At 45.6% G+C, this 15,556-nt stretch overlaps 1 protein-coding gene and 1 pseudogene across 1 annotated transcript in view; one reads left to right on the top strand and one right to left on the bottom strand.

Moving 5' to 3' along the window:
* Positions 1-2,082, top strand: part of GRIN3A (glutamate ionotropic receptor NMDA type subunit 3A) — a 67,880-nt gene extending 65,798 nt beyond the window's left edge. Inside the window, exon 9 of the mRNA XM_036403364.1 lies at positions 647-2,082. Coding sequence (XP_036259257.1) covers positions 647-983 — 337 coding nt within the window. The 3' untranslated portion in view covers positions 984-2,082. The remainder of the gene's footprint in view (positions 1-646) is intronic.
* A 3,305-nt stretch (positions 2,083-5,387) lies between these two features.
* LOC118699158 (E3 ubiquitin-protein ligase BRE1A-like) lies at positions 5,388-15,398 on the bottom strand (annotated as a pseudogene).
* Between the last annotated feature and the right edge of the window lie 158 nt (positions 15,399-15,556).

Below are 15,556 nucleotides of genomic sequence, written 5' to 3'. Positions count from 1 at the left end.
GCAGAAAAAAAAATTGAAGCATTTCAAAAAGTTCCCAGACTGAAATTTGTGCTCCAATTTGACAGCCTTTAAATCTCTGTGGTGTGTCAGGAAGCTCAGGAATGAACCTGCAAGGCTTGGATAAACATCACTGGTGTCCGGCCCCCAGAGCACGAGCAGCTCCCCAACAAGACTTAAAGACTAAAGGACAAAGCTTCCCCCTTCACCTCTCCACAGCAGCTCTGGGGAGTCTCTTTCCTTCTCCATGAGAGCAAATGCCCAAGTCAGAACTGAGTAGTAACACACAAAGGACTAATACTGTAATAAACTTGCACATTGCAACCACAAAAGCTTTCAGAGGCTTTGAAGGACTCAGACTTTCCTGAGCTGCAGCTGAGTAATTTCATAACTGAAAAAAAGTTTTGGGAAAGATTACATTCAGGGTTCTGTGCTAGCCTCTGCTATGGTTAAATCACAAAAATTTGGTCATTTAAATTCATGATTTGTGCTTTGCAAGAAAACATAATTTCAGGGATAAAGGAATAATATTTCTATGTAACATGCAACAGCAGCCTTATATTTTTCCAGTAGGATGGCTCCCAGTGGACGTCTGCACACAGACAAGAGCAGGCTCTGATGTGGTGTTAACTCTCCTCTCTCTGTTCAGGGCCCATGTGGGGAATAGCCAGCATGTGGTGTGGAACATAGCCAACCTGGGCAACTGCCACCGAAAAAAATACATCTGCACTGATGAGGGGCAAAACGAGGTGACAATCCATCAGCACCAGGACATCCCCCTGCCACAGGGGAGGAGAGAGACTCCACCTTCCTTAACCACCAATGGGAAAGCAGAGTCCCTCAACACTGCGAGGACCTCGGTGCTGCAAGAGCTGACAGAGCTGGAGAAGCAGATCGAAATCATCAAGCAGGAGCTGCAACTTGCCATGGACAGGAAATCAGAGCTGGAAGAGTATGCACGGACAAACAGAACTGCAGAGCCCTAGGCTGGCATATCTGTGCCCTTCCCCTTTTCTTCCTTTCTCCCCTTCCTCTGTAAAATTTGTAACACACTTTTGTAATGCCAGAAAGGGGTGCAAAAATAAACCAGGCAATAAGCTCTTCAGGAGAGCAGAATTGCAGCAGCCCACAGCCACTGCCACCCTCCTGAGTTCTCCTTTTACAGCAAGTTTCTTATTCTCCTGGAAAACACCAGCCATTCCCAAGGGACTGGAGAGACAAGGAGCATCCCAATGAGAGTTCCTTGTTTCTCCACTTGACAGTAACAGTGAAGTTTCACTTTTTTAGCCCTTTCTGTGCATTAATTAAGGAAAAAAAAAAGAAAAAGATACCAAAAAAAGGTTTAAACTGTTCATTGGCAATATGTCCCTTTGTTGGTACATTTTTGTTGTGTTCTGTGTGGGTCTAGTCTCTGTTCATGTGAAGGCTCCTCATGGATGCCTCTTTATGGCAGGTGCTGTTCTGTGTTGGCAGTCCCTTCTCTCCTGGCACAGGCTCACAAGAAAAATTCCTGGTGGCAAACCCACCACACACGATTCCCTCAGCTCAGTCAGCACAAATGGAGGTGTGGCTGCTCTGAGGCTGTGGTGAAGGAACTCACCCAGCTTAAAATAACTTGGCAAAAACCAAACCACCACTTCTGTCTGCCTGTGAGCCTAGGCTGGGCTTCCACTCCCTCCCACGGGAGAAGCCGTGCAAACACTGCACTGACAGGTGAAGGGATGGATTCACAGTGGCACAGGACAAGGATGAGAAGGGAGAGGGGGCACTACTGTAAATCAGTATTTACCTCAAAAAGTGAAATATTTGCCAGTGTGAAACTACTCCCTTAATATTCTCTGTCTTAAGATGACTATAAGGTCCTTCCTCACAGATGAGGTGACTAAAGGGGCTCTGGACCACGATTTATTCAGATACCAAGGTCCCATCAAAACCAAAAGAAGTCACCAAAACCACCCTGTGAATGAAGAATGAGAAATTGTGGTTTCAGAGGCAATGTACTGAATGGAGCTCTCTCCCTTCTGGGTGATGAGGGGAAGGAAGGGTAAGCTGTTCAGCATCTGAATAAACACTGCATCAACTCAACTGACTGTGTTTTTTAAATAGGGTTTCTACCAATTTTTAAAAACCACTTCCCAACACATCCCATAGTACAGAGAAAAAGAAAGTTGGTAACACTGTCCCTTAACTGCGGTCTCCCAGATAAATCACCAAATTTTTACCCTCCCTGTATCTCCAGTCACCTGCAGGGGTTGCCCGGGGTGTTCTTGTTAGGTGGAGTTCAAAGGCTGCAGGCAGATTGAGGAAGACATTCTACCTATTTGCATCTCTAACCTTTGAAGAGCTCTTGTACATGAAAACCTCTGCAACAGCACTAAAAGCTGATCACAATGAGACCCAGACTAATTAGCCAGAGAGCTGTTCCCTGCTCAGGGCTTGTTCTCTGCTTTTGTGTTTCTGCTCCTTCCAATGCAGTAACACGGGGAAGAGAAATTAGGACATAAAACAGAGAAGTGGGATCCACAGGCCTGCACCTCGGTAGGTCTAATAGATCTGGGATGTCCCCACATTCCTGACAAACTTGATGGACCCTTACCCACTCAGATTACTTTTGTTGCCTTCCCTTCCCCTCCCTCTCCCCTTTAGATAATCAGATTTCTAGAAAGATCTTTTTCGTTGTGTAGCACCTGGTACCTCACAACCTCCAACATCACTGGTTTAGAACATATGAATATTGTTCTTTTCATTAAAACACTAGGAAAGAAGTATTTCAGTCCAATTTTATAAGTATTTTTATCAAGGCTTTTATGTCCTTATCTCTACACACATGAGCCCAGAAACAGATTTAAAAAAAAAAACAAACTAACAACTGAAAATGTTAGTTGTATCTTAAGCAAAAATGTTTTGCTTCAAGGCTCTAAACACCAAATCCTTCAACAAATCTGACTTCATTTAAAAGCAAAAATATAAATGAAAAAATGTCAACCACCTAATAACTACTGTTAAGCAAGTGTTATTTCTGGTAGTTGTCTGAGGAGCTTCTCTCACGTCAAATGCAGAACAGGGATTGCTCTGAATTACTGCACCACCAACTGTGCCTTTTCAGAAAGGACCCAAGTAACTGCTGCCCAACAGAGACATATTTTGGCATATTATTTTCTTGTTCAGCCACGGCTCCAGCCTAATCCCCTGGGCACAGGAGATTGCTGTGAGTTTCTGTGGGAAGGGGAGTAGCACAGGCACACCAGTGCCTGTAGACTGTGGCAGAGGGGAGGATCTGCTGTGGCAGAAGGGAGGATCTGCTGTGGCAGAAGGTGCACGGGAGATTGGAGACGAGGCTTTTCTTTCTTGCCTAAGACACTGAATTTAGAGAATGTTTTCATAAAGAATACCGTCACTGCTTTACTTTTTTACCCCAATACTTACTAGTCCTGAAAAATTTTAATTATTTCCATATGTTCTGTTTCTCAGTGGTTTAATTAAAAGCACAGAAAAACTCAGTTATTCCAGAAATTAGCTTGAAATAAGCTATTACTTTAGAACAAAACCAACATATTTTTCTTGCTAAGGGAGGACAGAAGTTTCCAAAAACTCCTCTGTGAAACTAATGCAGATTGTTGGAAGTATCCTTTTCCTGCCAGGAGCAGAGGGACGCCAACCTGGGCAGAGTGCACACAAAGCTCATTTCAATAGAAAGGTGATACACTGGGGATGGACAGAGGGGATTTGCAGCTCTGCTGGGGCTGTTCAGTTCAGGTTGCTGTTCTCAGCTGTAAAAGGAACTCCTGCTGCTGTAGCAAAGCTGTTTGAAGATGCAGACAGTTTGTTCATGAGCCAGGTCCTGGTTGAAGAAGCATTTGTTCCCCAAAATCTACCAGCAGCATTACCACACCATACTTTAGCCAGCTTGCTGCCAGAACCTGTAATCCCAGGAGCAACTTCCAGGGAAAGGGGAGTGGGTTCTACTCTCGTTCCTTCTAACAGCTCTTACACCATGGCAGGGACTCTCAGCAGCCCAGGTTCCCCTTGGAAAGGCAGGATGCCGTGTTCCTTCTCACTTTTCAGGATTCCTCATCATTTACAAGCTTTACTCAAACATTCTGAATGTTTTCAGCAAGATAATGAATCGTATGAGAGCCTGGGATGAACTCCTTTCACTTTGTATCTGGTATTTCCTGCAGGGAGGGGATGGAGGAAGGCAGGAGATTCCCTGCTTCACAGAAGGGACACCCATGAGACAAACCTCTGACAGGTGTACCTTCCATGCAAATTAGGTTTACAGGGAAAACACTAGACCCTAGGAAGAAATGTCACAAATCAATAACTTCCCATTTTGATTTTAGGAGCAGACTTCAAATGCAGCCTCCAAGCACAGGGAGCACTGAGACTCTAAGCCACACGACATCTCTGCCAAAATTCCCAGCAGCCATGACAAAATGACTGCAGAAATAATGCAGCGTCCTGGCCCTCCTGATGTGTCAGGAATAAGCCACTGGGGATACAGCCAGAGGGACCAAAGTTGCTCTAGCTGAGCACATTTTGAAAGGAGAAGAAGGAAGAAATCACATGTCTCTACTGCAGTTTAAAGCTTGTGAGAAATGTTTCCAAGAACTGGACAAAGGAAGGATGGGAGAACAGACAGACAGTACCAGAGGCAGGAGTACCAGGAAAATAAACCAAACAACAGCTTTAGTAAGAATTTGTGCATAACAAAGTTAATCTTTGTGGTAAAGCTGCAGCAAAGGGACGACTAAAAGTCCTTTTCTGAGAAGGGCAATGACAGCAATGCCTCAGCCTAGGGGAAGGTGAGCACCTCAACCAGGGCTCCTCAGTGGAATGCTATTTCCTAAGGGTCTCCAAGATTTCTTCTTTCTCCTCTTCTGGATATTTAGATGTGTTTGTTTGGGGCTAGGGTTTCCTAGTGTACCAGCCCTCAGGGGTTCTTGGCCTGGCTCAGGAAGATCCCAGGTGCCTAAGGAGTTGCTCCACTGAGACTACAGATTCATTTCCTTGGCCTCTATTGGGCCTGGTAATTGAGAAACTCTTCCCTCTCAGGAGCAGGGTCATTCCTTGATGGGTAGAGCCCTCAAATGAAGCTCTCACAAATCTCTGCTGCAGCTGAGCTTCCATCCCACCAAGGCAGCACTTCAGCGGCATGGTCCCACCTTGGCAGTGTGAAAGCCAGGTATGGGAAATTTCCTCTCAGGCACAAAGAACTCACAAAAACCGAGGGCAAGATCAAAGGGACAGGGCCAAGAAAGGAAGCAAGATCCAGAGTGTGTCTCTTTCGAGACCCTGAAGGCCCCTCCCAGGAGACACTGCAGCTCAGGCAGCAGAAGCTGAGAGGGAGGCAGGGATGCTGGCTTGGCAGCAGTGGGGGCTCAGAGGCCTCAGCCAATGTCGATCCTGTGGGAGTCGTCAGCCCCGAAGGCTGCGCTGCACTTGGGGCACTTGCGCTGCCGGGTGTGGTAGCACGTCTGCACGCACTCCAAGCAGAAGACGTGGAAGCATTTGGTGAGCACCACATCCTTCTTGTGCATGCTGCAGCACGGGCACAGTCAGGCAGGCCTGCAACACAGACACACAGACAGACAGACAGACAGACACACACACAGACACACACACAGACACACAGACAGACACACACACACAGACACACACACACACACACTGACACACAGACACACACAGACAGATGCACAGACAGACACACACACACACACACACACAGAGACACACACCCAAACAGACACACAGACACAGAGCTGTGAGGGGCCCTGCAGCCCAGCTGCTGTGCTCAGAGATGTCTGAACATGAAGGTCCTTCCATTCCTCAGAAGGACAATGTGGTTTCTCCAGTGCCAGAGTAACGACGAGAGATGTCAGATACTGGAAGTGTTCCTACACACCTTCTGACTAAGATAAAAAGGGAAGCTGAGGGACACAGATACTCACCTTGTAATCCTTGATTTCCTCCATCAGGATCTCATCACAGTTGGGAACCAGGTCAGGCTTCTTTGTGGTCTCCAGCTTTCTGCGCAACCCAGAAATATCTTCCTGCACAAAAACAGGAGACCAAGAGAAGGAGCAGTACATTCTCTGTCAGCTTCTTCAGGGACCCAAGAGAACACACACCTGGCTAAGTCATGCCACCCATAGTTTCATCCCCTATAATCCAAGAGACAACATGATCCTCTGATACTACAAGTATTGTCAGTTATCAGGGGAAAAAATCTGAAAGAGCCAAGACCTGATGAAGCCAAAATCAAAGTGAAACTGGACACCAAGAGCAGTTCAGCTGAAAGCCTTGGCAAGCTCGATGTACAAGAAGGACACCATAGCAGACAGATCTTGAAGGATTGTGCATAGGATATGTACCTCAGTGTGACAGTGTTCACAGGGGTTTTCAGGTGAGGGAAGAGACGAGAATGTTGACTCCATGTTCAGAAGGCTTGATTTATTATTTTGTGATATACATTACATTAAAACTATACTAAAAAGAATAGAAGAAAAAGTGTCATCTCAGCAGGCTAGCTAAGCTAATAGAAAGAAATGAATAATAAAGGTTTGTGTCTCGGACAGAGAGTCCAAGCTAACTGGGCTGTGATTGGCCATTAATTATAAACATCCAAGATGGGCCAATCACAATGCCCCTGTTGCATTCCACAGCAGCAGATAACCATTGTTTACATTTTGTTCCTGAAGCCTCTCAGCTTCTCAGCAGGAAAAAATCCTAATGAAAGGATTTTCATGAAAAGATGTCTGCGACACCTCAGCCCTTTTGAAGTTGAACATCTCTTTCTCTCTAGTTACTCTGTTTTCCACAATGTCTTCCTGAAAATCATGTAACTTCTTCTGAGCCAGCTCTAGTTGGGCCTTCAGATCATCTGCAAGCTGGGCTGCATCCATGGCCTGAGAAAGAAAACCAGTATATAAGGACCAAACATAGAAGAACAGCTCTAGTGGCTTCTAGTGCCTTGTAATTACCTTATTATCAACAAGTTTTGATCATTTAGCTTCAAGATTCCTTTGGGCAGAGCCAAACCTTGGCATGCTGCAAAGCACATCACTTAGAAAAACACTAATGATCATCCAAATCTCTTCTTAAGGTATTTTCAGCCTTCCAGCTTCAATATTTTCTCTGTAAAAGTGTTCAGAGGCAGTTCTATAGCTGAACTAGACAGAACTGCAAGATACCTATTTCTAACAATCTTCTCTCTTCACCACCTCTCTTCTGACTTTATAACCAAATGCCCTAATACCACCAATTGTCATATTAAGCACAGGTGACTGCTGAATTCTCCCTAGCTCTTCCTCACAGTGATACTCCTGCTTTCCTTTTTGCCTGTTTTAATGTAATTTCTGCATTTCTACTAAACTTTAACAACAAAGGCAGCACAAGTCTTAAGTCTTACTTTACTGTAACACACCTACTTTACTATCTTAGGAATTTGTTAAAAGTGTTCACAGTCCCCACCTATATCTCCTTTTGCTTACCCCATCTTTGCTATAAAAGCTTTGACCCCAGTTCATCTGGCTGCTGTGTCTTTCTTTACCATAGGTTACACAGAAAAACATATAACCTGCTTCTCCTTATCAAAGCAAAACATCAGTCTCCAGTATTTTAATCATAATTAAATTTAAATTTAATCATAATTCTCTCCAGGACTCCTCAGCCTTCTGATAAACTCATCCAAAACCAGGGAATACCAGGTTCTGTAATGCCAGTGAGAGCTCAGAGCCTTCCATGCCTCCCCAAGCTCCCACTTACAGCCCAAGAGGAAAGGAAGGCATCGCTCACCTTGCGTTTGTTCATCTCCAGGGCCTGTGTTCGCAGCCCCAGCTCCTTCTCTCCTGTTCCAATGCTGCTCTGCAGTAAGTGTTCCTTCTCCTCCAGCTTACGCACCACCTGCAGCTGGGCATCCACCTTGGAAAGGGACACAGAGGGACCAGGAGGCACAAATGAATGCATGCTCTGTGGGTCTTCAGAGCTGTCATTCAAGCTGCAGCCTAAAACTACCCCTGCTTCCCCATCACCAGGGAGCACACCTTCGGCTTGCCTTTTTCTCCCTGAACAGCTGTGCCTGTATCCAGAGAGCTGTACCCAGATCTCTCTGGTCAACACTTTAAAAGTTAGCAGTCAAATATTTGCAACAAACATGTCTTATTTTTGGGCAGTGGCTTAAAGACTTGCTGTAATGCAGTGAACAGTTCCACAGTTCCAAGGATGACAGGATACAGGGTCATAGAATGGCCTGGATTGGAAGGGACCTTAAAGATCCTCTAGTCCCAGCCTCCCTGGGATAACTTCCACATTATGCCAACAACCAGAAAAATGTATTCCCTACAAGTCTGCACCACAGCAAAGATACTCTGAATTTGAAAGTGCAGAGAAAAAATGGTCACCTGTCACTTGTCTGGCAGAATCAGGTTTGACACAGTCATTGCCAGAGCTGGGCAGAAACCAACACCCAATTCCCAGCAGCTGAACAGCTGTCAGATATACCAGGGCAAAAATTCTACATGTGCACAGCTTTACAGCTTCCAGGTAACAGGCTGCCAAGCTCCTTAAACTCATTTTGGCCACTTCAGCATTGACAAGGTAGAGCAGTTCTGTTCTACAATAACAAGAATCCAAATACAATAACAGGAACCACCTCTGGGAGGATCAGCTGGGACTTTGTAACTGATGACACTGTAAAGCAGGAATGGCTCCTGAACTGGGACAGCTGTGGCAATCAAGAACTGCTCAAATTCAGAAGCAATGTGCAGGGAAATGGAGACCAAGGATGAACAAATTGGGGTTAGACAGAGAAGGGTATAAAAGGAGCCAGTCCCATGGGAAATATGGGCAGTCAGTACGCAGTTGTCTGGCTCAGCCTTGCCCACAATCATCACAGCCTATCCTGTCCTAGCTTCTTGTATCTTTTCCTAAGTATTGCCATGTAATCTAACTCATTAACCCATGTGTGTGTGCTGCACAGAGGAAGTGCTGCCTATAGGTGAGACCTGCTTGTGAACAAGGCAAGAGGGGCTTGGAACCACAGGGGTCCCAAAGAGAGGGACATGCACTGGAACTGAAGGAATCTGCAAATGGGTCTATGCTTATGAGCCTAGAGACTGGTGTGTGTGTGTGCCTGCACTAGCAACTAGTCCCTGTTTATCTCCCAACCATTCCAATATCTAAGTGACAAAGCTGAGAAGACAAATAATCCTCAATTCTGAGGAGAGAAACAATGCAGTTCTGCTGCAGAGTATCTGAAAAGTTTAAGTAACACATTAAAAAGATAAAAGGAAGAGAAATTAGGAATACCTCAGCTTTTGCCTTCTCAGCTGCCATCAGCTGCACTTTGTCTCTGCTCTTTGGGGGCAGAGCAGTATATATCTAGCAAGAGTTTCACCTCAGCTTTTGCTTTCTCAGCTGCCATCAGCTGCACTTTGTTTCTCTGCTCTTTGGGGGCAGAGCAGTATAGATCTAGCAAGAGTTTCATCTCCTTCTGGCTCTCCTGGGCCTTCCTGGAGAAAGGGAGACAGACCACAGTGAGAACACAGCAGCAAAGCCACTGCTGCATAGCCAGCACCACAGCCTGGCAATATTCTCTCATCTCCCACATGGATATGGAGTCATCCTTGGGTCATCTTATCCTGGTAACATAAAACAGCAGCTGAATACAGGCTGGAAAAGAAACATGTTAAGGGACATAGGTTGAAATGCAAGAAGTGGGCTGGAGATGAAAGAGGTACCCTAACAATAAGCTAGAAACTATCCACCTCTGCTTTGGGAACCATATAGGAGTGGGAACACAGCTGTGTCCTCTATTAATAACCTGCTGCTGTGAACTTCTATGCTATTGTTATGACAGCAACAAATCAACATTACTTGACCCACACCATGAAGTATCTCCTTTGGTAATTCATGCTTTAAGCTACTGCACTGACCACAACACAATCAGAAACAGAGGGTGTCAAGAAACTCTCTTGGTTCCAAATTCCAGTGATGCTGATCCCGTAAAAGCAAGACCACGTGAACACCCCAGGCTTGGGCACTGCTCACACAGGAAAGGCAGAAAACAGCAACTCTTACTTGAGCTCAGCCTTCAGCTGCTTGATCACTTCAGCCTCCTTCTTTCTTCCATCTTCATGCTTCCCTTTCTCCTTCTCTTAGGACTCTCTCTCCTTCTCTGATTCCTTCTGCTTCTGCTTTTCCCACTCTCACTCCTTTTCCTTCTCTTTCTCTTTTTTCTCATTCTCTCTCTTTCTCCTTCTCCTTTTCCTTCTCTCATTCCCTCTCTCTTTCCCATCTCACCTGCTCCCGTTCCTCTTCATCTTGCCTGGCCTTCATCTCATTAACATCTTCAAAAGCAGCCTTGGGAACAGTCACTTGGGCAGAAGGATCATCAGGCTCCTGCTTGATCTCTGTGGTTCCTCCTTTGTGTCTTCAGTGCTAGACTGGGACTGGAGGAGAGCACTGCCACTGCGAGAGTGGATCTGGCATGGAACAGCAAGAGAGATGACCAAGAAAACAAATGTTTAAGTTCTTAGCCAGGAGTCTTCCTCACCCCCTTCTCCCTTGTCTTCCCAGATCCATGCTTCCATGCCCCCTTTTCATGGAGCACTACACAGCTACATAGGAAGAGCATTTGTTTGGTCAAAGGAAGCAGCAGAGTGCAGAGCTCCACAGAAAATTTCACTGCATCCTGCACAGCGTATCAGAAAGGTTGGTATTCCTAGCAAGGGTGACAGCATTCCCCCTTCTAAGCCTTTCCCCTCTTTTCTGGCATCTCCTGCTGTGTTACCTTGCTCAGGTCAGACTGGGCCTCTCTCAGTTTGCGTTTGTATCTCAGCACCTCTCCCTTCAGCTGGTGGTTGTGATTCTGGAGGCTGCTGATGAGGTGACGCATCTCCCGATTAATGGGGCCTGCAAAAACAGGAACACCTCTGCAACAAACCACACTTCTGCCAACCTTCTTGAGGACTTTCATGGAGATGGAGAACAAGCTAAGTGACAAGGACAAAGAACAAAATAAGACTGTTATCGTTCTGCCACATAACAGAACAACACTTTTGTCTGAAAAGAAGTCATGCCAGTTTTACACCCAACCATGGCCTCCAAGGTGAAGAGCTTTGGTTTTTTGAGATGAAGAGACCTGCCAGAACAAGTATTTAACAGTAACAAAGAAAAAACCCAGATGTTCTAGTGCACTGTAGCCCCTAAATGGCAGTGTGGGAGAGGTGGTGGTCATTTTTAGGCACAGCACAACATCATACCTTCTTGCTCATTGACAGCCTTGGACCTGCCATAAACAATAATCACCTCATCAACAAAGATGGACACATAGAAAAGTGAGAGAATAGAGAAAGTGCATGTGCAAGTAGGCATTATGGTAGCCTTCTACCAGTAAGACATAACGACTGAAAGGAAATTAAAGAAAAAGAAGTACAGAATCTGAATCCTCCTAATAAAGATAGTTAGCAAATGATTGTGGACTCGCAGCAGTGAAACAGACACATACATACATGCATTCAGCTTAAAAGCAATTAGAAGGAAAAAAAAAAGTTGTAAACTAAAGATCACTTATCTCTAAACAAACTCATGTGGATAAACAAAATTCAGAGGTGCCTCAAGACAGCTCCCAGTATCAGATTTAGGTTATCAAGACAGACATTTCCTACAACTGGCACTGACCACTGAGATGAAATTTGGATTATTCTCCCCACCATATACTCATCTATCACAGAGCCACAGCTTATTGTGTTACCACCTTTAAAACATCACAAACTCACAGGCTCTTTCCTATCTATCCATCCCCCACAGTGGGAAAGACAGAAATTCTTTGACTCTTTCAAGAGCCTCTCTCCCCACACAAGTTCCCTGATTGTTTCTGTTCTCTGGTTCCACTTGCACAGGGCGTGGGGAAGGTGGAGGAGGGATCACTACTTGTAAAGAGACGAATACAGTTTTAACCAGATATGGTTAAAATGGACTCAAAGATCAGAACGGGACACGGGCAGGAAACCATTACAATTTCCAACGGTGGCCACACGGTGTCACCAACGCACTGAGCTGCAAGTGGAGCCACAGACTCACTCAATTGTACCTGGAGCAAAGCATAACACAGCTAAAGAGCAGGCTCAGAACAGACACTGCAATGAGGTTTTCTGCAGACACAGCACTGCAAAGCTGAGGGCAGCCCATCCCACAGAACACCTTCGTCCTCACACAGCTACAGATGTCTCACCTTGAGCTTTTCATTCTGTGTAGTTACTTGCTCGAGATCCTGATATAGTTCCTCCGATTCATTAAGATGATTCCCAGCAAGCTCTTTATTCTCTTCCAGCTCTGCATTCATCTCCTCAAACTGTTGAGATAAACTCCTTGCAAATCCTACTGTTAATATGTCTCCTGAGAGTGCTAATGAACTATCTGTTCATGCAGTAACAGTAGTTACAGACTGAGCAGTCAGGTAACTTGACCAAGTGAGACAGAGTCTAATTCCACCAGGTGTTTCTTAAGTAGAAAACTCATACACAGACAAAATGGCTTGCCCAGAGTCACCCAGCTTTGTGGCACAGGATCTAAAAATTATCTAAAATAAGTATCAAATTGTGTTCAAATTGTGGCCCTTGTTCTTCTTGACTGTAATCTTCCCCTTGCCCACAGCCAAGCTCCTGGCCTTACCTTGAGGCCATGAATTGTGATTATTCCCCCATAGAGGCTGCTCCCAGCTCCATACACCTTGTAGCCTTTGGAATTTACCTGCAAAACATGTAAGGGATTCCTTCAAGACCCAGTGAAATACTGACAAGAGTGATGCAGCAGAAATATGGACAAAAAGGAACACTGCAGGTTCTCAGCTCTACAAGCAAAGTCCCAGAGAGAATGTCACACACCCATCTGTCTTGGTTTCGAAGGACAGGTGTCTGCTAATGAAGGCAGGAGCCTCCCCTGAAATGGAAAATGTAAACCCCCTCCCTCCAAATTGCTATAAGTTTTAAAATAAGGGGCTCTCAGGCAAAAAATATGGGAGCAGGAATAATAGTTCTTTACTAGGGAAGAAAATAAAAAGATAAAATGAACAATGAAGTAAACTAAAACAACACTGACAGAGTCAGAACACAACCTGACACATCAGGGTGCTGGTAGCAGTCCAATTGGAATTGTGGCTGCAGTCCTCCTGGAGTGTCAGGTGTGGTTCTGCTGAAGCAGTGATCCTGTGGAAAAGAGTGTAGTCTTCCTCTGAAGATCCAGTGGAAGAGGCAGCTGTTCCTCTGGGAAAATCCAGTGGAGAAGCTGTGCTGGTTATATCTCAGGTAGGAATGCCTGGCTCTTCCCTCTGGGTGGAGCATCTCACACTGGGATGCTATAGTTCTTATCAGTCATGCAGTGACATTCAGTAGCCTGTTATCAGCAGATGTCTCCCTGGGGAAAGAAGTGGTTGTGGAAGAGATAAGGAAAACTACCCACTTAACAGAAAACAACTGCCATAGAGATGGCAAATAGAATACAATTTGCTTGGCAATCCTGGACACCATCCAACACCCTTCCCACTTCCCAGGTCTCCTGGCCAGCATTTACTCGTTCCAGAATGTCTTCAGGTGGTGGTTGAGCCTCTGCTTTCTCTTGCGGATCTTGTCAATGTCCCACTGAATGTCAGCAATCATGGTCTCCAGGACAGACACCCGGGATTCTGCTGTCTCCACCCTCTCTTGCAGCTTGGAGGACTGCGATCAAAGGAGTGCTTCAGCCAGCACATTGCACAGAGCCAACTTTTCCTGACACTGCTCAGGAGTCATTTTTCTCAGCTGAGATTGTATCTCCTCACTGGTACTGCTGGCTAGAGTAGCCAGCATGGAGAATGCCAGCTTCAGTCCTCCCCATAGAACATAAAGAGGTGAAAAAAGTGTGTTCTAGAAGGTAGCATATCACTGTTCTTTACAGTCACAAAAAAAAGTCTGTCAGCCTTTAGAAGTGGACATCAGTGCTGTCCACAGCTGAAATCCACCTTTCCCACTGTCCCCAGATAGGTGCCTCACCATATTCCCTCTCATCTTTACACTCCTGATTACTGTCAGAGTCTGGATCAGTGTGGGAACTCAGCACATCACTCCAGATGTCCAGAGTTACCAAGAGAACCCTTGGGGGGCTTGGAAATCCTGGAATGTTGCCAGGAACGTCTGGTGGCTTGATTTCAATCCCTCTAGGGATGTGACATCTGTTTGAGGACATGAGAGTCACTTGGGAGTGAATGGTGCAAGAAGGATATATTTACAGGGTGAAATATAGATTTTAGGGTTTTTAGTACAGGGGGGTTATGGAGACAAGATGGAGGGATCAGGGCATGTCATGTTCTTCTTCTTTCTTCTTCTTCTTCATCCATTTTCTATGGTGATGTTGGCACTTGGGGATTGGTCCATGGTGAAGGTGCACTTGCTAATATGGGTGAAGGGTATTGGGATATAAAGGTAAATATGATGTACGTAGTTTTTAGTACAAAAAGACATGACCGCCCCATGGGTGGTCAGAGTGCCCTTGGCTGCCTTGCTGGTCAGACCTCTGCTGGGCAGAAAGAAAATTCTGTAGATAAGAAATAATAAACAATCTGAAGACTGAAAAACTGAAGAGTCCAGACTCGTCCTTTGAAGCGCGGGCTGCCCCAGAACCACCCTGTGCGTGTCTGGGCAGAGACAGACAGCCGACTGGACAGATCAGGTTCTGGCACCACCAGTGCTTTTCTTTCAGACAAAAGGTCTCCAAGACCTTGGTCCAGTTTGAAGCGTTTAAGGATGATGCGGATATTTTCATCAAACTGAATGATGGGACAGGCAAGGCAAGACAAGGTAAGGAATGGATGTGAACAGTAGGAGTGTAGGAGTGCAGTGGTACAGGGGAGACAAGCAAACTGTACATGAAGTAACAAAAGCTGTTCCCAACCTGATTCCAGTAGGGATTGATGATCAGCAGAGAGGCATTGTCAGTGTCCTGCCGACGCTCCAGCTTCTCAATGTGCTCCCGCAGCTCATCTTCGATGACCTGGCGCTGGTCGAGCATCTCCACAGCTTCTGGTTCTTGGTCTGCAGGGTCCGGATGTCCAGCTCCTCCTGGGCACAGGCACACAGCACACAGGCCAGGTCACAGAAGGGCTCACCCTGACCCCAGACACATTTCTGCCTCCAGATGAAAAAAAAACAAAAGGTGGAGTAAGGGTATGCAAGGAAGACATACCACCAAGTTTAAGGTTGAAGAAACACCACCAAGTTTAATGGTCTCCACAGTGGTGCCCAAATTTTCAACCCCTGCCTTCTTTTCCAGAGGTGCAGAAGGGCCAGGCTCTCCAGCCGTCCGTTTATTGCCAATTCCAGACATGGTGGCTGAAGTGTACAGATTCCCACCTTCTCCAAGTTCTTCCTGAACATTAAAGAACACTATCAAAAAAACACCAAGTACACATCCATGCGGTCAATTTCATTTGGGGTTTTTAACATGGTGATGCATCATGGTAACAAAATGCCCAAAACAGAGAAGATCATGGAACCAAAAAGATTTTGAAAAATATTTGTTG

Source organism: Molothrus ater (genome assembly GCF_012460135.2).
Source record: "Molothrus ater isolate BHLD 08-10-18 breed brown headed cowbird chromosome Z unlocalized genomic scaffold, BPBGC_Mater_1.1 matZ_random_MA36, whole genome shotgun sequence".
NCBI classification, from domain to species: Eukaryota; Metazoa; Chordata; class Aves; order Passeriformes; family Icteridae; genus Molothrus; species Molothrus ater.
This window is presented reverse-complemented; position numbering and strand designations above follow the sequence as displayed.